At 46.4% G+C, this 24,946-nt stretch overlaps 1 protein-coding gene across 8 annotated transcripts in view; it reads right to left on the bottom strand.

Annotated features, from left to right (window-relative positions):
• Window positions 1-24,946, bottom strand: part of IQANK1 (IQ motif and ankyrin repeat containing 1) — a 441,637-nt gene that overhangs the window by 120,530 nt on the left and 296,161 nt on the right. For all 8 annotated transcript variants that reach the window (XM_085604654.1, XM_085604655.1, XM_085604657.1 and 5 more), the window contains one exon: window positions 10,513-10,652. In XM_085604654.1, coding sequence (XP_085460780.1) covers window positions 10,513-10,652 — 140 coding nt within the window. The remainder of the gene's footprint in view (window positions 1-10,512; window positions 10,653-24,946) is intronic.

Below are 24,946 nucleotides of genomic sequence, written 5' to 3'. Positions count from 1 at the left end.
TGATGAATCAAGTCGCCCACGACCCGAACCAGTCGGTTAGCCAACACCTTAGCCAGAATTTTGGGTTCTGCATTCAGCAGCGAAATGGGCCTGTAGGAGGCGCAGCGATCTCGCGGCTTCCCCTCTTTGTGTATCACAACTATGGTGGCGAGGCGTTGGTCGGGGGGAGGAAGCCCACCGCACGTACCGCAAGAAACATGTCCCGAAGATACGGCGCTATCTTATCGGGACGCAACTTGTAGAGTTCAATGGGAAGACCGTTAGGACCCACGGCTTTACCCGATGCGATCGAGCGAGTGGCCAGAGCGATCTCATCTGACGACAACTTCGCCTCCATCAATACTGCATCAGCCTCCGATAGGGTTGGCAATGCAATGTCTCTAAGCAACAGACGAGAGTCCTCCTCCGAACGCCCAGAGACCGGAGAATATACTCCGCGGAAATGAGCCGCGAAGCAGTCAACGATCTCAACCGGGTCAGTCACACTCACTCCATCCGTCCTCTCCACAACGGGCACCACCCTGCTCGCTCTCTCCTTCTTATCCAACCAAGCAATCAGCTTTCCGGCCTTATCCCCCACATCATACAGTCGCCCTTGCTGTTCTCTACCCATCTCTTTAGCAGCTTCCGTGACTAGCGCTCTATAATCTGATTGTTTGAGGCTGAGAACATGCAATTTCTCATCAGTAACTCCACGCTCCAAGTCCTCCTCCATTTCAGCTATCTCAGCTTCCAGGTGGACCACCTCTGCCCTCTCGCACCTCTTAGCATGGGAGATAAGGGACAAGGCCTGCCCCCTGATCACCACTTTATAAGCCTCCCATAGGGAGACAGCCGACGACACCGACCCCACATTATCAGTGAAGTAGTGACCAGTGGACTTGACCAGCTCCGCGCGGACCTTGGGGTTACGAAGATACCAGGGGCTAATGGGTGCCACTCTCCCCTCTGCCCCAGGGACAACCCTCAGTTGCAACCATATAGGGGAATGGTCAGAGATACCCCGGGCCAAATGCCGCACCTCCCCAATCATCCCAGCTTGGATCGCCGGCATAAGCATGTAATCAAGTCTCGAGAGACTCCCATGGGCCCCCGAGTGAAAGGTATACTGCGCCTGTCCCGGGTGCGTCAATCTCCAGCAGGGTACAAGTCCCAAAGTGTCCAAAAAAACCCCCAACCAGTCCTGAGCCCTAGGGAGATCCCTGGGGGGGTGACGGTCCTCCAACCCGGAGACAACTGCATTAAAGTCACCACCCAACACCAGAACCCCCCCAGGGAGTCCAAGGACCAAACGCCCCAAATCAGCAAATGTGGCCGTTTGTAAGCCCGGAGGCACGTACACAGCCACGAGCGAAATAGTCCTGCCCTCCCATCTCCCCACCAGTGCCACATATCGCCCCCTATCATCGTGAAGCACCTCGTCTACTTCCAATGGGAGAGAGGCCCTAACCAGAATGCCCACTCCCCTAGAGCCAGAAGTGAAACCAGAGTGAGCGGCAAGGCGATAGCCCCTCCTATTTAGGGCCTGGAAGGAGTTCCCAATCAAATGTGTCTCCTGCAGGAAAACAATGTCAGGCGAAATCCGCTTCAAGAACTGCAACACCACCCCGCGCTTGATCCTGTCCCCCAGTCCATTCACATTCCACGAAAGGATTCTCAATTCCCTACCCCCCATCCCACTCCCGCACATGGTACCCACATCCCAGAGAGCACAATCCGGATACGTCAGCAGAAAACTTCACATTGCCTTGCAAAACAAAAAAACAATCCCCAACAACCCCCCTTCCCCACAGTCCCGGAACCACAACTCCCCCCTCCCTGCACCCCTGCTTGAGCCCATACAGCCCCCCCAACTTGCAGTGTGCCTGTCGCCCTAACATGTACCACAAAAAGAACCCCAGAAGGAGGAAAAGGCCCCAATAAGCTCCCCGCAACCCCCAAGCATTTGAAGGGCATGTTGTGCAAAATTAGAGTGCAATTGAGCCAAGGTACAAAACATCGCTAGTCCAGTCCATCACCAGGAACCAAGTTCTAGTCCTGCTCCACCACATCCCGTCCGCTCTCCGCCGTCCGACTGTCTCGAGCCTGTCCCCGAGGCAGGGCGTCCAACCAGTCTCCAACTGCCTCCGGCCGGTCAAAAAAGTGGGACCGACCCTGGAACTCAACCCGCAACCTCTCCGGGAATAACATCGCATATTTCAGCTCCATGTCCCTCAAGCGCCGTTTGACACCCAAAAATCCCAGCCGTTGTTTCTGGACCGCTGGCGTGAAGTCCGGATAAAAGCTAACATTGGAGTTCTCAAACTTCAGCGGCCCGGCCACTCTCGACGCCTGAAGGATAGCATCTCTATCCCGAAAGTTAAAAAGACGGGCAATTATAGGCCGCGGGGGAGCACCCACCTTGGGCGCACCACCTGGGATCCTGTGGGCCCGCTCCACCACAAAGAACTTGCTCAATCCCTTGGGCGCGAGATGATTCATCACCAGATCTTCCACAAAAAGATCAGCCGCAGATTCCTCCGATCTTTCCGGCACTCCGATGACGCGAACATTGTTCCGTCTAGCCCTGCTTTCGGAGTCCTCAAGTCGACGATCCGTCTGGTCACTGGCAAGCCGCAACCTACGGACAGGGCGGCCACGTCCACAGTTAGGCTCGTTGGTTTTGGACAGGTCTGCCCTGACCAAATTCACATCGAGCAGGACCGCGTTCAATTTATGAGCCAGGGAATCAAACCGCTGACCCACAGCAGCCTTCATCTCCTCAATGGCGCCCATGACGTCCTGCAGGGTCAGTTCTGACGACGGGCCCGATACCTCTTTAGACCTCTCAGGCAATTTATGCAGGCCACTGGGGGATCCCTTTGGCTGCGCATAACGATCCATGTTGTTGGCCTGAGTATAGGATCCTCTCCGGGAAGACTTGGGTTTCGACTTGTCCCCGTCTAGTCTCGCCGCCATCGTCCGGAGGCCACCAAGGTTGGCACCCGCCAGCGCCAGGGACAGGGATCAGGTGGCTAAATCAATCGAACACAGCAGTCGCAGACAGGAAGCCCGTGTATCGTCCGAAAATCAGGCCAGACACTCCGCCATCCGCGCACCTCTGAAACCCCAAGGTCCCGCAGCCGATCTAAAAAAAAAACAAAAAAAACACTTGAAAACGAAAGTGAAAGTGCGGGGTACGTGGCAAGTCAAGCCCAGCGTGCCGCTGTTGTTCACTTCGTACCCGGGCACCTCACCAACTCGAGATCGGGACCAAGGCAGTAGCAGGCCGCAAATTTCGGAGGGCAACCATTCGGGTTCCCGGCGTCCGATCTGAATTTGGAAAACGGGTGGCACCTCAGCGCGGATGCATCAGCAAAAGCCCGTCGAATTTACCAGGATTTAGTCAGGATAGACGTGGGAGGTTGCGGAGGCCCTCGAGAGCCGTAAGCCTACGCGGTCATCTTGGTTGCACGCTAGGCTCCTCCTTCTCCATTATTTTTTTTTTAACTCTCTCTGCGGTCGGGTAAGGTTTAGCGACCGTAGTGTCCAGAATGGACCCTAGAAACACCAATGATTGGGATGGTATCAGGGATGATTTTTCTGCATTCAGCTTCGGCCCCAGAGACTTGAACAGCTGCCGACAGGCCAAGGTAGATCTTTTTGCTGAGAGGAATGTGGGATGCTTGACCAGTTGTCCGGGCAATGGAATACTTGGTTGCTGTTACTTCTTAGGAAAGCAGCTACTGGAGCAAAGCATTTTGTGAAGACTCTGGGGGCCGACAGTAGGCCAAAAGGGAGAACGTTGAATTAGTAGTAGCATCCTGCCACCTCAAACCTTATTAATTGCTGATGTTTCTCATGAATGGGAATATGGAAATATGTGTCTAAGAGATCCAGAGACATCATGAAATCCCCTTTATTGACCAGAAATAACATTTATTGCAGAGACAGCATTCACAAAGGTTGATTTTTTTATATACTTTGGCTGCCTGAGATCTATAACCTGTCTCCATTTCCCAGACCTTTTCTTGATGAGGAAGAAGTTTGGGTAGGAACCCCTGCTGCGCTGCTGCCAAGGAACTTATTCAATCGCTCCCTTTGAGAGGAGCAGACATATCTCTTGCTTTAAGAGAGTGAGATGTTTAATGCATTCTCTTGGGAGAGGGATGATTGGGAGGCTTTTGAATAAATTCCAGGATGTGACCATGATGTATGATGTCCAACACCCATTTGTCTGAAGAGATGCTCTCCCATTGATCGTAAAAGACGAAGAGATAGTGGCTAAATGGTTGGTCCGGGCGTTGCGAGGGGGCCAGAGCCTGAAATTGTCACTGTCTTCTAGCAGCATCTTGGGCTTTCCCACCAGCCAGGGGTCATCTTCGCGTTGGATGTAGGAGCGGTGGAGGGCCTGTACCATTGTTGCATAGTGTATTCGGATCGATACCCCTGCTTTGAATGTGGCTGATATCTGTAAGACTGACAGGAAGGCCATTCTACAAATTGTCCTCTTCTGCCACGAAAGGACTGAAAGCACCTTTGCTACAACGTTCCCAGGGTACAAACTATCTGGCACATGCATCAAGCAAAAATCTCCTCGCAAAAATACCGAATCGCTAAAATCTCCCGTTAGCGAGTGGCAAACAACCAATTCCAGTGCACATGTGTTTGGCGAGTTTTGAGATTTTGAGGTTCATTGTCCCTATGTGTCTCCCCTGCAGGCGATGAACACGCAGCATTTGGGCCTCTACACCACCATAGATGTTCCTTGGCTGGTCGCCTCCCTTGGCAGCACTGCGCATGGACCTGCGCCGCTGTGTGACTCGGCCACGTGCTGGTGGTGGGGCTGGCGGTGTGACACGTGTCTGACTGTGGGCACTTGTGGGTGCTGGACTCGGGTCTGCATCCATCACCTGCAGGGAGGGGACATGTGCCCTGCGTCTTGGTGGTATTGTCGCTGGTGATGGTGGTGGTATTGTCACTGGTGGTGGTGGTGGTATTGTCGCTGGTGGTGGTGGGGATTGACCTTCCTGCGGAGTGTCGCCATGGGTATCTGACGGTGTCTCGGTGATGATGAGGCGCTCACTGTCATCAGATTCCCCAGTAGATGCATCTGTGTGTGAAACAGTGCATTGTTAGTTTATTTTGTGACTACATCTGTTTGTCATTCAGCATTTATTTCCTACAATAAATTACATAATTTGACACTCTGTTGGGCCTGTACTGCTGATCTAATTTATTGTGCATTGGTGATTATACATGCACACTTGGCTAACATGACTACGACTCCCATGATGCAATACTGATGTGAGGGCATATGTGTTATGCACTTCTCCCTGCACACTGTTATTGACCTGGGGGGATGGGGATGGGTATACAATACGCAGCGTATAGGCGCAGGCATGCATCTTACCTTGTTCTGTGGTTGCTGCGCCGGAGGTGTCCATCTGGGTTACTCCGACGACTGCCTCTGGCTCAATGGTCCCCTCAACGAGCTCCTCCAGGGCAGTGTTGGCAGGTACTGTGGATGGCCCCCCTCCTGTGCCAGCTGCCTCCTTGACCCTTTCGGCAATGCGTTCCTTTGCCCTCTTCCTGAGGTCATACCACCTCTTCTTAAGGTCGTCGATGCTGCGGTGCGTCACTCCTACAGCATTCACCCTCTTCCTGATGCCAAGCCAAATCTTCCGCTTCTCAGCTTCGGGCACCTTGAGTGACAGCTTCCCAAACAGCTTGTCATGCTTGCTGCACACCCCCTCGATCAAATGCTCAAGTTCCCTGTCAGAGAACTATCTCTTCCTCTTCCTGGGCGTGTCTGAAGTGGCAGGTGTATCCTTGTCCATCCTGGATGAAGGTAGGGTGGATGGGTTCAGAGGGTGAAGTCTCTTGCCTCAGCCTGTATGCTCTGCCTCCTCCTGTGAGCTCCTCAGGGCAGTGAATGAGGGATGGGCTGGATGACTTCCTGGTTGTAATGTCATCAGTCCGCTTCTTGTGCGACCCGTTTTTTGCGAATTCGCTATTTCCGAACTCGCTAATACCAAATTCGGTAATACCGATTTCAGTAATTGCTAATCTTTATTTTAAGGAATCGCTATTGAGTTTTCGGTAATTATTAGAGATTTTTAAGGAAACGCTAAATTATACCGAATCTGTTCATGCATTCTGGAATGCGATTCCTTATTAGCGATTCTTTATTTCTCGCTATTAAGGAATCGCTTTACAGAATGTTGATGCATGTGCACCTATATCTGCATCAGTTTGAATGGCCTGTAGAGCATCATCTACATGTTTCCCAAAACAATTCTCCCCATCAAAGGGTAAATCCAGAATTTTCGCTTGTACCACAGGGCGGAAAGAGGTCGCTTTCAACCAGCTCTGTCAGTGCAATACTGCTGCACCTGCCATTTGCCTAAAAGCGGTGGAGGAGCTGTCCATGGCAGTGTCTATATATTCAGAGAATGCTCTAGCACATTCTTGAGAGGTCTCTTTTTCATCATTTTTCTTGGCATCCAGTAGGAACTGCAAAGAAAGCCAACAGATCGGACCACATTTGACGGTCATTGCAACCCAGAATGGCAAGCACATTCAACGCCCTGATGGACGTAGCTGCCACTGCTACCATTTTCTTGCTGATGTTATCTAGACCTCCAGACCTCCTTATCTGGTAGTGCTGCAGAGTGGGGGGATTCACCCATTATTTGGCCCCGCACAACTTACACACTAGAATAGATTATTGGTTCATTTTGAGATCTTTGTTGCAGCAGGTACGAGCCTGCAAGATACTCCCCCGATCTTTCTCTGATCATTCCTCAATAATGCTAGATATTGAAAGCTTGAGAAAGAAGCCCACTCCCTTCACATGGAGATTCCCCCATACTCTTTGTTAAATAGTGTATTTAGGTCTGAATTTGCAGAAGCCATAGAAAGCTTTTTTGATACGAATATTGAATCTGTTCAACGGTTTCCCACTATTTGGGAAACATTCAAAGTGTACATCAGGGGTGTGGCCATCTCCAAGCATTCTGGGGTCCTTCGTTCTATCTGACAGGGTCTGGTAGTTTTGGAAAAGCGATTGGCAGAATTAGAAAAAGAGGTCTTGGATGATGGTAATACTACGGCTTTTGATAACTTGAAGGAAGCACTTGAAGAGTACCATGAGATCGCAGACAGCGAGATAAAACACTTGGGGAAGTATGCAGTGGCCAAGACTTACAGGGAGGGAGAGCGGCTGGGCGCAGTGCTGGCTCCCCAGTTACGTGACATGAGGGAGGCGGGGAACGTGACGGAGTTGCGAACTGCAGATGGAAAACTACTGACTAACCCTATAGAGATAGCAGGAAGATTTAGTCAATATTATTTGGAATTGTACCACACTAGAACGAAATCAGATGCGGCAGCAATCTCAGAATATATAGAGCATATTCAGATGCCATGGTTATCTAATAAACATAAGGAGCATTTAATGAAACCAATAGATTCTAACGAGGTCCTTTCTGCACTAAATGCAATGCGAGTAGGGAGCGCTCCTGGGCTGGATGGCCTCACTGTAGCATTTTATAAAGAATTCAAGGGGTTTCTGATCCCTCATTGGATTACTCTATTTGAGGAGATGGGCGAGAATGGGATGATGCCACCCTCAATAAGAGAAGCACTTATTGTCACTTTATTAAAATCAGGCAAACCTCCAAACAAATGTTCGTCCTTTAGGCCCTTATCGCTCCTGAATGTTGACACTGAACTTTTTGCGAAGATCTTGGCTAATCGGCTTGCACCATTGGTACTGTTAATGGTGGGCCCAGAGCAGTCGGGTTTTGTCCCGGAGCGCAACTTGTCGTACAATTTGAGAACTTTTTGGACACAATTCAACACATTATGCCTGAGGTTCAAGCAGCAGCGCTCTTTGAGGATGCAGAAAAAGCCTTTGATTCCATGGAATGGAATTTTATGTATGGTGTACTGAGACGCATAGGCGTGGGGGAAATTTTCCTTAAACTGGTGGAGGTGCTGTACAGCTCTCCTGATGCTCGGAAACGAGCTGGTGACATAGTCACAACCCCTTTTAGAATATCGAGAGGCACCCGGTAGGGGTGCCCGCTGTCCCCATTACTTTATGCCTTAGTGGCTGAGCCCCTTGCTTGTGCCTTAAGGGAATATCGTAGCCATAGGGGGATTAAATGTCCTAATTATAACCTCATTTTGTCGGCATATGCAGATGACAATTTGCTGCTGTATGTTAGGGATCCGGAGACCAACCTGACCCGATCCTAAATGAGGTGGTGCAGTATGGGGAAATGTCTGGACTTAAAATCAACTGGGCTAGGTCGACAATCTTTCCTTTATCTCCAGCTATGGTGCCGGTTGGCCTAGACTACCACCTACAGTGGGCGTCGGACCCGATCCGCTATTTAGGCATACAAGTACATACCGATTCGGGCCTAGTCCTTAGCGAAAACTACGATAAAGCTATCACCAGACTAGAGGAAGAAGTGGATAGGTGGATCTGCCTTCCCTGTCCTTATTAGGACGCATATCCTTAATGAAGATGGTGGTACTTCCTGGATTCTTATTCTTATTTCTGAATATCCCGATCTTGCTACTTGGGCACATTTTTGAGACGATTGCTCTCTATTGATGAGATTGGCTTGGGCAGGGAAACAGCCACGCGTCAAGTGGGATGTTCTCACGCTGCCATACTCTATGGGAGGACTGGGGGCTCCAGATCTGGAGTTATATTATAGAGCGGTGCAGGACTCACATACCTTCCACCGGATCCACGAGGAAATGCATCCGCCTCATTGACTAATTGAAAAGGTGGCTACAGCTCCCAATTCACTTTCACTGGTACTGTTTCAGGTCCCACTCAGAAGGACTGGTGTCCTGGACTCTGTTAATTCAGTGGTACATGCGTGGCAAAATCTGCTGAAGAAGCAGGCAGGCACGATTCAATATTCTCCCCTGACCCCGATTGTGTGGTGTCACTGGCTGCCGATAAGTTGAGAGAAGGGGGTGGTACAGGCTCTTGCGATGCTTGATATCACCAAGGTAGGCAACGTGTTCTCAGAGGGCAAGACTACGGGATGGGATGAGTTTGATATTGAAGGACGCAAATATACACCTCTTGCTCGTATTCAATTCTATAGAGTGAGACACGCGTTGCACGAATTGTTGGGCGACAACATGTCTGAGCCGCCCGAGCTGGGGGCACTCTCTACCTACTGCGCTGCATGACCCCCAGAAGGATCGTTTCTATTGTCTATGATATAATACAGGATTATAGAAGAAATCACTATGCTAAGGCCAGATTGGACTGGCAGACTGATCTGGGGGTGGCACTTGAGGACACTGTCTGGCCGTATTGCTGCAAGGTTACACAACACCTAACCCTGAATGGCAGGCATTGCCTGATTCATTTTAAATATCTTAAGAGAGCCTGTCATACGCTGGTATGACTGTCTCATTATGGCCTACGGGATTCTGCAGACTGTGGGAAATGTGGGGCCGGCTCGGCAGGGTTTCTACATATTGCTTGGGTGTGCCCGGTGATAGCGAAGTTCTTGGAACAGATCTTCCAAACATTGAATGACATCACCGGTCTTACGCTTACGATGGACCCCCTGCTGGCATTGCTGGGGTATACTGTGGAGCTACCGAAAGAGATGCGAAAGCTCATAGATATAGGATTGCTGCTTGCCAAACGTAGGATTGCTATTCGGTGGGCGCTGGGACCCGCACTCTCAGTTACTGATTGGTCTAAAGATATGGTTTATTGCAACACGCAATCTGAATTCTATAATGATCTGTTGCCGCCTCAGAGCCGCCCTAGTAGCTCTTGGGGACTGTATCAGCAGTATTTAGTCGGAAAAGAAGCAGGGAAAGCTGAGGGTGCAGGCTCTATTCAAATAAGACAAATTGGATGATGCTCTGCAACACTAATTGAGGCCTCTTTTATTTATTGAATTGTTATATAATACAATGCTAGTGAAGGTCGATGTTATATTGAGAGTGGGCTGTAAGAGGTGGACCACGGGCTGGTAATGCGGCTATGCACTGGAGGAGATGTTATAAATTTGTATCATTGCTCTATAATTGTTCATGATATGTGTACACTGTGAGTTGCAAATAGTCACTGTATTTATATGCATTATTCTTCTCAATAAAAATTAAAAATAGAAAAAAGAAATGTAACTAAAACACAGTACTACAACTGATGCACCAATGATTCCTAGGTAGATGATATTCAAAATTCAAAGCATATTAATATAGGAAAACACAATGCTGGTGCACAACAGTTGTTCTGCTATGAGCCTGAAATACTATGCCAACAGAAGCCTATGAATTTAGATAAGTTTCAGTGTTTACATACTCCATGAACCACTAAGCAGATCGAGTGGTTAAAACTGAAAAATTGTGCTATGAACAATGTAATCAGGAAACAGAAACGACTTTCCTTTGGGTGGAAGTTTCTGAATTCCTTTTAAGCACAGAGTGCTAGTAAGTGTAGGCACACATTTCCTTATGCTGTACATTTACGCTCACCGGTCAGTGTCTTCGTTTTTCATCTTCTGTTCCTCCTGTTTCTTTCTCTGACCTTCGGCTTCCATCTTCTTCAGCATGGAGTCGGTTAGACTGATGTCCCAGGACTGGAGGATGTTAATCACTGCGTCCATGGAAGCAACCTTATAAAGCAATGGAAACCATTGATTGCTGGTTTTAATCCAGCAGATGCTGTGAATGATACTTCTTATTGTCTGTTAAATGTCATTCATGATCAATATGCAGTAATTGTAATGGTTACTATTTCAACTTGTTAACTATCTTTTGGCAGATTTTGAGCTAGGGGCTCTGGGTAGAGGACCAATACCAGGAGCAGATGGGGCATCCATACCGCATATCCCTCTACTTGGGATTATTTCTCAAGTGTATGTATTGGTAATTCTGATCTGTTCTCTCTGCTCTAAGTATTTTGCACACACCATCTTTATGACTCTAGCACCAGACACTTCTCTGACTTTGCCCCTTCTATAAAGCCCCACTGCCCTCAGTCGAATTCCTTCTCAGTGTTAAGTAAAAGGAGTGTTGTCTCCCTCTTGATGTTCAGTGCCAAGTCTATGAGGTGCACCACCTTCCTTGTATTGTCACGCACTCTGCGGCTGCTTGAAAAACCTGACTGTTCTGGGTGGATTAGCTGGGGGAGGCACTTGTGCGATATTGTTACTAAGAAAGAGGTGTACATCTTCACATCTACATTCACTAATAAGATGGATGTATAGAACCCACTCTATCCTGTCCTCTCTGGGCTTAAGTGTCCATGCCAGTTCAGCATGTCCCATCATGGGAGTAGGCTGGCACTATGAGGCGAAAGAAGTAAATAGTTTGACCAGGAAGTCTAGGAGATGAAGCCAGAATGTCTGGTAGAACAATTCATAAAGCAATCAGTGCCTCCGGCCTTTGACAGTTAGACATCTTTAACTTATCTTGTCTTTGGTAATGGGTTGCTCTACCTCTTCTGCCTGGTCAGAAGAGAGTCTCTCCAAATCTGCATCTTTGATATATGCTTCTTCATCTCCCGGATCTTTGTATTCTGATTCATAAAATTTATGATAAAACTAGCAGAACCACTCTTTTTTTCCTTCTACCTTAGTCAACACTGCCTTCTTTGATTGTGTCCATGTAAGTACATTCATGTTCGGCCTTTAACAAAGAGGACAGCAGCCTCCCTGTTGTTCTTTCCTTCAAATAATTTATGTCCTGTGTTTGCTAGGGAGCATTCTGTCCTCTTTAAGTCTAGTATTTTGAGTTGTACCCTGTTGGCCCCTGACCATTTTTTAATAGTGCCCTGACATCTTCCCTTATCTTTTTCAGCCTTGCTCCTTCAGCTAAGAAGTATCCCCTCATCACAGCTTTGAAAGCATCCCTTACTACTTCTAACCAAATCTGACCTGAGTTAACTGAAATGGAGAAATGGATATATTTGTCCAACCACTATAGCCTTCACAGGTGGGTCCTTTAACAGTTGGTTAGTAAGTCTCCAAGAACATTTTGTCTTTGTTTCTTCTCCCCCAAACTGAACTGGCCCACAATCAGGAGTGACCAGAGAGAGAGATCATCTCATGTACCGCTTGATGCAACAAGAGTATTAGGTGCAATTAGAGAGGTTCATATTGATCCACGGATAATATTTTTATGCCGCTGATCGATGTGTGTAGTCTACTGGATCATGGTCAATTTTTCTCCATATTCAGCAATCCTAACTCTGTCCACCGTTGCAAGCCGTCGCTGGACAGTTCATTCGTGCCCACATATTTCAAGGTCATTATGTCCTTTGTTCCGTTTAGGATTAGGTTCCAGTCTCCCTCTACAATTATGGGCCAATCAGTGTTTGTCCATAGTATACTGAGGCTTGTGTTAGTCTCATCCCTCTTAACCCCTTCAGTGCCCGCCCCTTTCCCCGCCCTGTGCCGGCCGTTGTATTAGCGGGCGGGGTCTATGACGAGCTGGACTCGTCATGGGCACAGCGCCACCGCGGCCCATGACGAGTCCAGCTCGTCATGGGCACTGAAGGGGTTAATAAGCCATTCACCAGTATTTGTCTTCCCTCCATATCAGCATGAAAGGCAGTGAGGTTAAAAACAAGTGTGTCACCATCAGGATACCCACTCCAACTGTTTTGTCTTCGCTGATATGTAGAATTGCATTAGGAAGGAGCAGCATCTCATCTTCCACGTCTTTCCCCAAGAGATGTATTTCAAAAACAAATATAGCTAACATTTTTCTCGAAACAAATATTGCCTCCCACTATTGGTGGATCAGTGTGGATCCCCAATAGTCACACTGACAATGTACGACCCTTCTATTGTAAACTTATGTTGGGCCATCTGCTTTTGCCCATTCATGCTGGATAGCATGGAAGGCTTGACGGCCCTCCGGGCAGTTGAGGAGCCCAATGGTAAGACTGCGTCTCCTGTGCAGCTCACATCCTGCCAGTCACGATGCTGTTGTTTCTCGGTGCTATGACAGCAGGCATGCACCAGCACCGTGCCAAACCGTCATGTGTTTCCTGTGACGCACAGGAATTTTCTCTGGCGGGTGCAGTATTAAGATTAGACCATGCCGCTAGCCTGTTGTAGAGGTCACAGGTCTCCTAATCGCGCATTCCAGCTGACCTTACTTAGCCATCCACTGCTCCAGTCTTGACGTTTGCAGGAGGAGGAAGCACGTCACCCTTTCTTCATAGCTCCTTAGGATGTTCCATGCACCATGGGCTCTCTCGCTGCTCCCCCAATTCAGCATTTGCGCAGCCCACCACTATGCTGCTAGTCCATAGAAAACCCTCTCTCAGTGTCACCGCCCACCATCATCGCTGGCCTCTTGCTCCCTCTGCTGTGGATCTCCAGATCCAGTCAGCACTGCCATCATTCTTTCCTAGGCCGCTGATGCAGTCGTACTCACCATCTTTCCCAGCATACATTTCTGTAGTCTCTACATTCTGGTGTAGGTCTTTGGCTGTCAGCTACTCGATCCTTGTCCTGCCAAAGGCAGTTTGCGCTATACACTTAGGTTTCAGGGCCAGGGAGGTGCTGTTGGTGCTGGACAGACCCCCAATGATGTCTGGCTAGTGCGGAGAAGACTTGACACATGCCCCACTTTTTGTCATACCAGGCCACCCCCACCCACCACCCCATATCCCTCAAACTGCTTTTTTTGTTCAGCACTTTACCAGCCAGGATAGACTTTGTCACAAGCCGGCAGGATGTAAAAGAAGTCAGTTCTAAAGAAGCTTTTTTTCGACCGCAGTGTCAGTGATGTTTTTGAGACAGGACTGAGACCAGCTGTCATGGAACTATTGAGTACCTTTGCAATGCATGTGGCAGAAGAATGCTTCAATCTTCATAGATAAAGCTGGAAGAGTATCCTCCTGGCTACAAGTGGACTTCAAACAGTGCAGCAGATTGAAGCAATAAGACATAGGAATTTCTTGAAGATGAAACACTGACGTTACCATACCTGGGTGGAACTTGAAGTGACTTACGAATCTCAATCATTTTTTTGATAAAAAATACTACTTGAAAGCATCTGCCCCAATGCATGGCACTTCAGCACTGTGGCTGGTGAGAGAACATTTTGCACAATTTGGGACAGTTCCTGCAGTGTGATCACAGTTGTAGTAATGTACTGCACAGAATAGACAGGGTGAACATTTTCCCCCCCTCAACTTGCTTTTCTGCTCCTTGTTCAGACAGAATAAACAGGATGAGTATTTTTTACCTATCAACCTGCTTTCTACGCTCTGTTGAGACCTCCTTCCACAAAGATAAATAATTAGCATTCTTGGTAAATAGCCAGATGGTTTCCCGAAAACTACTAGTGCCTTTTGGAACAAGGAAGTGTTCCTTTGGAATTTCAATGGTAAGGCCCAGAAGTCATGTAACCACATACCTCTTTTGGTATTCTTATAAACTGATTAACAAATTCCAGAGACAGAATAGATTTATTCTAGCACTTTTGAGAAGGAAGTTTTGAAAGCCATGGGAGGTACTTTTACTGTGACAGGGGAGTTCATCATCATCATCATCGTCTTTAATCAGTTAGTTAAAACCATAAAAGATACATACAGTCCAAATAAAATGCATAAAATATGGAACATTCATCAGTAGCAGCCGAAAACCATATTTACACTTCTTATATAACACCAGGTTATTTAAAATGTAACTCGTATAGGCACATAATGTACAATAAGATCACTTCATAAAGTTACCATAAATACATGAGTCAGTCCTCCCCTACTTTTTCGAATTACTCTAATTAAAAACCTTGCTACATTAAAGGAAACATATTCATTGGGTAACATTTGTAAAAACATAAAAGCTAGTCTAGCCTGCATAAACATCAGCCATTTCAGCAGTGGGAGAAAAAATTGTCTATGGCGATCATGAAAGAAGTCACAAAACATAGGTATTTTGGACTGAACAATTGTCACAGCAACATGGAGTTCAATTATCAACAGTATTCCATCCTTTTGGGTCAGCTAAAAGCCAATGCAGTTGATTCAACCGAAAACGTGCCAGCAGAAAACGATGTTGCACTTTAGTGACAAACGTAAGCTAAGCTTCAATGCACCCAAATGTAGAGATTATAGTATATGCATAAACTGTACGCTTAACTAATTACCCACGTTCTCTATCAGCCTGAGATCTAGCATAGAACTGTTTTTTAGCCCAGAGCATATCTCCTTTACTCATGTTTTCTGGGTGGTCATACAGCTCAGGAAGTCCCAGCTCCCTACAGGTGGTTCTAATGTACTTCAGCGAAGGGATACATTTGGCCTCAGTCAAATACATGCAGTCCCTAAAAATGACCTTGTTTAGCTCCAGTTCGGGATTTGTCCAAACTGAAATCCATCTTAACAAGGGGCGAATAACCAGTATGTCGGGAATGTAGACCACCCTTAGCTCTTCGTGAACGACAAAAGAAGTAGTGGATTAAGGCACTGCCAAGAGGCGTCTTAAACATTTTTTCTCAATGGTTTGGAGATCAGGGTTTTTTTATAGGCCCACACATCAGTCCCATACAAAACCAGGGAGATGCATTTTGATTGAGTAAGGTCCTTGATCGGTATCTCCCATACAGCTAGGAACATCAAACACAGAAACCCCTGTCCTAGCAAAAGCATTTCTTTTAGCTCTCAGGAAGGACACCAAGAACCCTTCTCATCAAAAGCACTCCCAGATATGGGAAGGTATTCCATAGAAATCCCAGCCCCCTCAAAACTATAGGTTATCTTCCTCCTGACACCTCTTCCGACCACCATAAAACTGACAAAAGCATTCAGCATTTTTTACAAGCTGACCGCAGTTCTAGATATTAGGACTGCGTCATCGGCATACAACAGGTTGGTACTGCATGTGGGCGCGTGCAGGGTCTCCCCTAAATCATTAATGTAAAAGGTGAATAACACTGGGGCCAATATGCAGCCCTGCCTTATACTACGATGAACCGTAAAGGGGGTTGTAGTATCTCCATCTTGAGTATATCTAATCACTGCCTCTAGGTCAGAGTGCAAAGATAATTTACTCCTGTTGACCATATCTAAAGCCGAAGACAGGTCCATAAACGCCATATATATGCAGCCCTGTTTGGCTATAGTATACTTATCTATGACCTGCTGTAAATGTAAACATTGGTCCAGGGTGCTTCCCAAGCTCTAAAGCCATATTGTAGGTCGCTCAGGATTTTATTATCCTCTAGCCATGCAGACAACCTTGAAAGAATAACCTGACCCATGATCTTGAATGTTCATTACACTTTGTGCGTAAATCAGGCTTTTTCTTTGCCCCAGTTACAAGGTTGCGCAAAACATCACCGACATCAATTACTTTTGATGGGATCTCTGCTTGATGGACTTCTTTTGTACTATTATCCATTTTTCGATGTGGACATTGCTTCTGTGTTACCGTAATCATTTGAGATAATTGAAGTACTCCAAGATTCTCATGAAGAGTAACTTCTCTGGAACGTGATTCTATTTTTACGACGGGTTGTGAACACAAAATTAAGACTATACCAACCGTGCCACCACCTCTCTAACATTTAAAAAGTCAAAGATTGACAAAACTGTGTTTCTTCTGGATATCTCAACAGGAATTAAGATTGTGAAACATATCACCATTTTGTGGATTACAACTCTTGTTTCATTCAATTGTATCATTGTATTATCAGGATTGTGCTAAGAATCAAACAAAACCATGTTTAAGTAATTATGGTCCATACTGTCGGGACACTACATTTATTTGGAGAGTGCTTTGGTTCTTCATAGTGTATCTACCCACAAAGCACGATGGGATTGAGAACATACGTGGTTAAACCATCGAAATTCAGCAGCTAGTCCCTCTGGTTTAGTCTTTCCTAAACTAAAATAACCCCAAATAAACTCACAATTATGAAATGCTAACAATATACCATCCTGTACAAAAGATGCGCCATACACATAAAAATGTCCCGATGACAAGTTGCGTCAAGATTAGCCATAAGCTTCAGATGCTCTATTTTGGACCATTTGAGTCTACAGCCCTAATCAACTGGCTTGAGCCCCTACCCTACCAAGCCTTTGTCAATTTGGTTAGTCTTCCATAAATTACAAATGAAAGTTAAACGCAGCTGGTTGTGATCGCTGAGATGACTCCATACAGCTTCATACTAGGCAACAAAGTGAATCAAATTGGGGAAAGAAGAATATAATCCACTGTAGACTTAAAATCCCGCCCAACAAAGGTATGAACAATCAAATCCGGACTAATGCTGTCATTTAAATGAGTTAACAATTGTAGATTATTGTCAGCCAAAATATTACCCACAAGTTCACTCGGCCACGTATGTCTGAAATGACCAGAACCATCAGCAAACAATTCATCTCTTGGTACAAGGCTCCAAGCATAGGTGTATTTTAAAATCTCACAGCACAATCACACCTAATGGGGCTTGTTGCTTGCCCAAAAAATCAGCTAAGATTCAATTAACTGCCATCAAGTGTTCATTCAGAGTATAATGGGAATGAGAGTTGTTAAAAATGTATAACTAAAAGGCTAGGTGAGGATGTAAACAATAGAATAACAGTCAGAAGCAACTGAGAGCGTCTGAACCGGGGCAGTTTTACAATGGATGTCTAAAGAAATCAAAATGACAAGACCACCCTTTGCTCTTCCTCTAACTGATGGGATAGCTGGCATAAAAAAGGAACAATACCTGTCAAGATAAAGAGTCAGACCAGTATCCCATGTTTCCTGAAAGCCCAACAATTTGCTATTCTCTCAGAAAACTCAGTCACTTCTCATCTAGTAGCTTACTCGCTAAACCTGCCACATTCCAACTGACGACCTTAAAAAGAGGGTCTGATGACGTGATATGAGTGGAAGGGATTTCAGAAGCAGAGCCCGCAGATGCACCTTGAGTACGGTAAGCACAAATACAAGGACTGTGTAATTAGTTGTTGCAATTCAAGAGACTTGGGGGGCTAAATCTATTCTGGAGCATAATGGGCTCACCCCAGTATTGCCACAGCCATGCCAATCCCAAGAGGTTACCTTCTCCCTTACCATATAAGAAGCGTTTGGAGAGTATAAAAAAACAAGTGGATAGACTTCAATGCCAGATGTGAGGGCGTTAATCTGCGCAAAAGGAGAGTTAAAAAAAAAGCTATATGCACTATTGAAACGTAAAGGGCTGTACCTGTGGTTAGAGTGACAGATTAGAAGAGAGCACCACAAAAAAATGAGAACACGGAATTCATAGAATGTTCATGAAACTAAATGTGTAGGTCTCTCAAAAGCAGTTAATCAAGTCAATGCTCGAAAGCACGCATAGATAATGTGGAAAATCCTTCAGATCCAGAGCTGTAGGATGAGATGTGCAGTCCCACAATGTGCTTATGTCCAGGTGGCAATGGGAGGCATTAAGTGGCTACCTTCACATCAGTTCATAGAGTTGGTCAAGGCCAGGTGCAACTGGTCTTTGAGGGTGTTAGCATAATGCGAGCATTGAAAGAGATGATCAGCAGGAAAAGTTAACAAAATTCTTGAGGATACATGTTCTGGGTTTTGTGAGAGGCACCTAGGGAGATTTTCAATGAAGAACTATGGATGATAGCAAACCCACTACATCACGTCAGAAAAACAGGTTTCAGTGATAAAAAGAAAGATATTTTTGTGTCACTCCTATGCATCACACAGGTCAGCAAGAGGAGGGATTATATATCCAAGTATTAAATTGAATTTAGAATTTGCTGTTTCCCACTCCCTTTTATTATGGCCAGTCTGCTTTCCAGTTTTGCAAAGCACAACGGTGCAGTAACGCTAGAAAAAGTCATTTAGCAGTAACACTAATTGTGCATTTTGAAATCTGCTATAGAATCACAGACTCACAGAAAGATGGGCTTCCATCAAGGAAATACCTTACAAAGTTGTGTTGTGGTCAGTTGCTTGTGACTCTGTAAGACATAGTCACACAAGATAAACATGTGTTTGAGGAATTCACCCTTTAGCATTGATTATTAAATCACCCAACACATAATGCCCATTAACATCATGATAATATTTCCTAACAAGTGGAAGGGGAAACCAAGTTACAATACAAAATGAAATTAAGTGATGCCATCATATTTAAACATGGCCAGTACCTTGCAACGTAGGACTGCACCAATAATGATCAGAGCATGTTACCGAAGTATACAGCAATTGTCTATGTGGTAAGCATAGCAGAAAAATCTGCACACATGATAGTTCCAGTTCTCTCTAGAACTAATTTCGCTCATAAGGTACCGTATGATACTTTATATTAGATGTAATAAAACTTGGACTGGGTTGTCACAAAGATTTATACTGCTCTACTGTCCAAGGCGAAGTAACAATTTTACCACTGTAATGTGGTAACAATGCCACATTTGTTGCTTATAAGTAGGCTATCCTGTTTGCAGTGTTTATGTTTTTGTGGATTTTAGTAGTGTTTTCTCATTGTTTTCCAAACCTTTTGAAATAAAAACCAAAACTGTTATTTTCCAGTGTTTACAAACCACTTTGTTTTTATCAGTGATTGTTATACAGCACATGATAGAAATTGGGTTACTGGTTGATTGGGGTGTGAGCCCTGGTCAAGCAGCAACCACAATCCTAGTCAGGGTAAGGCACAAGCAAAGAAAACAAGTTACTTACCTGTAACTTTAGTTCTCCAGTATTGGAAACTTCATAGATTCACATGCTTGAATCATTCCCGTCGTCGAGATGGGATTCCCCGGTGTATATATAAAAATAGTAGTACAAATCACTACAAATCAGAAACTAGGCCTAGGCCGATTCTAGTTTTGAAACATATCCACCTCTTTTTGTAAAAGAGACCAAATAAAATCAACAACCAATCAGATTAGCCTCACCCTGTAGAACCTTCCTGAGAGAACCTCAGACCCTCAGATTTTCGTAGCCGTAGTGCCACACTATAACCATAAAATACAGAAGGTCGAGCTTTCCCAGGGGAGGAGTGTGGGTCGCATGTGAATCTATTAAAGTTTCCAACACCGGAGAACTAAAGTTACAGGTAAGTAACTTGTTTTCTTACTCCAGTATTGGAACTTTCATAGATTCCCATGCTTGAATCAGAGTAGCTAGCAGTCATGAGCATATTTCTTTGCGTGTATCAAATTCAACTGATACCAACAATGCATCAATAAGATTAAGGTAAACAATAAATATCAAGCATATATCAGTTTAGACTTTACTGATTCTTTTTTTTTTTTTAGCAGAGAAAGATGATAATCTCAAATTTCAAGTGTCAATAACATATATATGCATGCATTCAGAAATAAGCACCCATATTAAAATTCATCAAAGAATGTGCGAAGAAAGTATAAAGGAAAAGGAAGGAGGAATGAGAGGGAAAGCTCATCGCTTATTGAAAGAGGTTCCTCAGGACTGCTTGACCAACTGCAGCGTCGCTGCGCATTGAAGAATCCAAGCAGTAATGCCTCGTGAAGCTATGAGTGCTCTTCCAGGTTGCTGCCCTGCAGATGTCCCGGATAGGTACTCCAGCAAAGAGGCCCGTGGAAGAAGAGATCGCCCTCGTGGAGTGAGCACAGACCTTCCCCTCAAGGGGTTTTCCCGCTGCTTAATGACAATATTTGATAGCGCTTGAAATCCAACGTGCAATCCCCTGCTTGGAAAGGGGAGATCCTTTACGAAGAGCGCGGTAAGCCACAAAGAGCTGATGTGATTTTCTAAGATCCTTAGTTCTCTGAAGATAGAACTTCAGGCAACGTTGAATATCCAATGAGTGAAGAGACCTTTCAGCCAGAGTCGTAGGCTGAGGGAAAAAGGACTTGAGTATCACTGATTCATTTAAATGAAAGTCCAAAGGTACCTTTGGGATGAACTTGGGGTTGCTACGGAGTATAACTGTTTCATTCTAAAATTGAAGGAAGGGCTCCTGAATGGTGAGTGCCTGTAACTAGCTGACCTTCCTAGCTGAAGTCAAGTCTAGAAGAAGAGCCACCTTCAAAGAGAGAAATTTCAAGTCTGTTTTATGTATAGGTTTGAATGGATGCTTCATGAGCTGGGACAAGACCAGATTAAGGTGCCCCAGTGGTGGACGAGGTTTCACTGGAGGGAAGGCTCAAAAAAGGCCTTTCATAAACTGCTTAACTATCCTTGCTGACCAGAGCGAAGGGCCTGAGGATGTTCTCCTGAAGCGAGAAATGGCTGCGAGATGAACTTTAATAGATGAATGAGCCAGACCCGCTTTCGCCAAAGGAAGAATGTAAGGAAGGATTTCATGAGCCGAGGAAGAGAACGGATGAACCTCCGAGTCATGGCACCAGTGGCAAAACCTCTTCCACTTCAGCCTGTAAGTTTTGTTTGTACTTTAAGCACGAGCTTGAGAGAGAATGTCTCTACATTCCGCAGAGAGTCTTACATCGAGAAATTCTCTGTGCTCAGGAGCCACGCCGATAATTGCAAGGATCGGGGATCCAGATGCAACACTTGGCCCCGGGACATTGTCAACAGAGATGGGATCGGTTATAAAGGCACCGGATGCTCCAGGGATAGAAGGAGAAGCTCCATGAACCAGTACTGGCGTGGCCAAGACGGCGCTATTAGAATCATCTTGCATGGTTCCATCTTCATCTTCCTGAGAAGCCTTGGGATCAGCGGGATGGAGAAAAAGCATAAACAAAGGCGCCGGACCATGCCATCGAAAACGCATTCCCAAAGGATACCCGATGGTGATACCAGCTTACGTAGAACTGGCATTTCTTGTTCGCCGAAGTAGCAAAGAGATCTATGGCTGGTCTGCCCCATAGACGAAAAATTTCCTCTAGAGGCTGCTGATCCAAATCCCATTCATGGCTGACTGATTTCAGTCTGCTTAGTGAGTCTGCTGTCTCGTTTAGCGTCCCTGGGAGATGCTCCGCATTTAGTGCATGGCGGTGGTTATTTTCCCCGATCGCGTCTGATCTTTTCTCGCCGCAATATGTGCTATGTGTAAGGCGGTGCACCAACTTACCAGCGCTCTGCATTGGAGGCCCCTGCTCTGTTATAATTGTAACTTCGACTACTACGATCTACAACTGCCCAGTGACTCATCTATGATCTGTGCTGGCAAACGCAACCGATTACAACCGAGTGCAGACTGATCACAAGATGGCGACTAGCATATGTGGTGTTCAGTTCTTATCTGTGCGGTAGTCCCTCACAGCTCTTGCTCCATCATGCTAGCGGGATCCCAGACATCCAAATCAGCGATTCACCCGACGCCTATGTGTCTAATGACCTCCTGTGTAATTAATGCCTTGCAGTGGGGAAGATCTGCAGACTTTGAAACTGTCCTTTCCACCACTCCTCTCACCACTCCTGACCTGGGGGCAAGCTGGAGGATGAGGCAGACAGCACTTCCCAGTAACTCCGTGACCGGTGCTCTCGATGGAACTTTGACGATGCCCCCTGGGCAGATACCATAACTGTCTGTACTTACCGCGGTGCCCCAGCAACCTTGGCCGATACCCGGTGGAGCTGTCCTATGCAGCTATAGAGGAGTTTGGCTCTGGTTCACCCCTCAGCCGTCACCTACCCAGCCGGACATTGGACATTGTTTTCCTCGTCTTCCACCATAACTGTCTGTACTTCCGCGGTGCCCGAGCAGCCTTGGCCGATACCTGGTGGAGCTGTCCTATGCAGCTATAGAGGAGTTTGGCTCTGCTTCACCACTCGGCAGTCACCTACCCAGCCGGACATCGGACATTGTTTTTCTCGTCTTCCCGTTGTGTCTCCCACCTGCATTCCTTACCCCTGTTACCATTCCCCCCTACCTTTCACTCCCCTGAAGACATGTGTACGCGCTAATAACTCATATTATTGTGTAATCTCATGGTTTTTTTCTCCTATGTCAATACTTGGCTATGTAATTATGTAACCTGTAACTCGCTGATCCTTATGTAAAGCGCTCTGATACCTCTGGGTCTAGGCAGCGCTATATAAAACTTTGCAAATAAAATAAAATAAATAGTGCGACTCCATGCAAGATCGCCCATTCCCAGACTGCCTGAGCTTCCACTGATAGCAGACGAAATCTTGTGCCGCCCTGCTTGTTGATATAATGCATGGCCGTAGTATTGTCTGTCCTTATTAAAACCGGTGAATTTCTTATCCTTGGAGGAAAGCCTGCAAGGCCGGGCGAATCGCCCGGAGTTCAAGCAGATTGTTATGTAAAAGACGCTGGTGGTCCAGCCCCCAACCACTTATCTGGAGGTCCTGCAGGGCCGCTGCCCAGCCCTCCAGCGATGCGTCTGTTGTGATCATTTGAGGTGCTGGGGTGACCATGAGGGAGAGACCTTGGAAAATGTTCTCCTGGCGTGTCCACGATTATTTTTATTATTGTAAGATTTGTGTCCCAGCGCAACCAAAGACTTGAGACTGTACGGGTCGGAGGGGAGTTACGCCGGGAAGAGCCAGGTCTTTATGGCTTTGCGCAAGGCAAGATGATTCTGGATCCCTCTGATGGAAGCTGGGAGCGAGTTCCATAGTCTGGCCGCAAGAGTTCTAAAAGAGCGGCCTCCAGCTCTGGCTCTTAAGACTCGGGGAATACAAGCCAGCCCTTGATCAGCTGAGCGTAAAGTACGCAGAGGGACATAGAAGGCTAGCAGATCCGCCAGCCCCAATGGTGCTTGTTGAGTCAGAATTCTGTGAGCCACACATAGCGTTTTAAACTGGATTCTTTTTTCAACTGGCAGCCAGTGTAGTTTAGGTAGAAATTTAGACACTGAGCAAGATTTCGGGAGCGCCAGGAGAATACGGGCGCTGCGTTCTGTATTCTCTGCAGACGCCGAATACTGGACTTACTGGCGCCTAAATAGAGAGAGTTGCCAAAATCTAATCTAGATTAAATCGTGGCCTGGACAATGGTCTGACGAATTTTCGAATCAAAAAAACCAAGTAGAGGTTTTAATCCTCACAGAAGCCCAAAACAGGTCCCTGCTACTGATTTAGATTGGGTGTCAAAGGAGAGACCACTGTCAATCCAAACACCGAGATTCTTAACTGCCTCTTTAGGCGAGGGTGCTGTTTTTAGTCGATCTGGCCAATATTGCTCACACCACATATCACGGTCCCTCCCGAACAGCAGACTTTCTGACTTAGTGGCATTCAGCTGTAGGTAGTTTGAAGCCATCCAGTCCGCGATCACCAACAAATCCTCCTTAAATTTCTCGAGGTTGTGGTTAAATTTCTTAGAGAAGGCAATAACCAATTGGGTGTCGTCAGCGTACAACACCAACGACAACCCTCTACTTTTGGCCACCACTGCTAGGGGTTGGACATATATGTTAAAAAGTAAAGGGCTCAATATTGAGCCTTGTGGCACCCCCTGTTGCAGGGCGAACTCCCGAGAGGGAGCTTCTCTCATTGGCGCCGTCATTGCGATCACATCTTCAAAAGATCCCTCCACCTGGCGCCACTGCAAGTCCAGCTGTTCTTGAAGAGGGCACATTCATAACCTGCAGTGAGGAATCAGAGGAATGCAGGACGAAATGGATCCCAGAAGGGACTTGTAGAGGCGAACTGAAAGTGACCTTCTTTTTCGAAGCAGGTGGGCCACTGACCTTAGCTTTGCTTGCCTTTCCACTGTGGGGAAAGCCTTGTTCTGAGACGTGTCCAATATGGCTCCCAGGAATCTGGCGCCCCTTGAAGGGCACAAATTAGATTTTTCTGCATTAAGGGAAAGACCCAGACTCTTGAACAGCTTTGTACAAGCTGTTACTGACCTCTCGGCTGCCGCCTTGGTAGGCGCCTTTAGCAGCCAGTCGTCCACGTAAGGGAAAACCTGGTGCTGTTGTTTACTTAGAAAAGCTGCCACTGGAGCTAGTATCTTTGTAAAGACTCTTGGTGCCGATCTGAGGCCGAAGGGGAGGACCTTGAATTGAAAGTGTCTCTTGGCTACT

This window comes from Triturus cristatus, chromosome 5_1 (assembly GCF_964204655.1).
Source record: "Triturus cristatus chromosome 5_1, aTriCri1.1, whole genome shotgun sequence".
Classification (NCBI taxonomy): domain Eukaryota; kingdom Metazoa; phylum Chordata; class Amphibia; order Caudata; family Salamandridae; genus Triturus; species Triturus cristatus.
The sequence above is the reverse complement of the archived record's forward strand: the minus strand, read 5'-3'. Positions and strand labels throughout refer to the sequence as shown.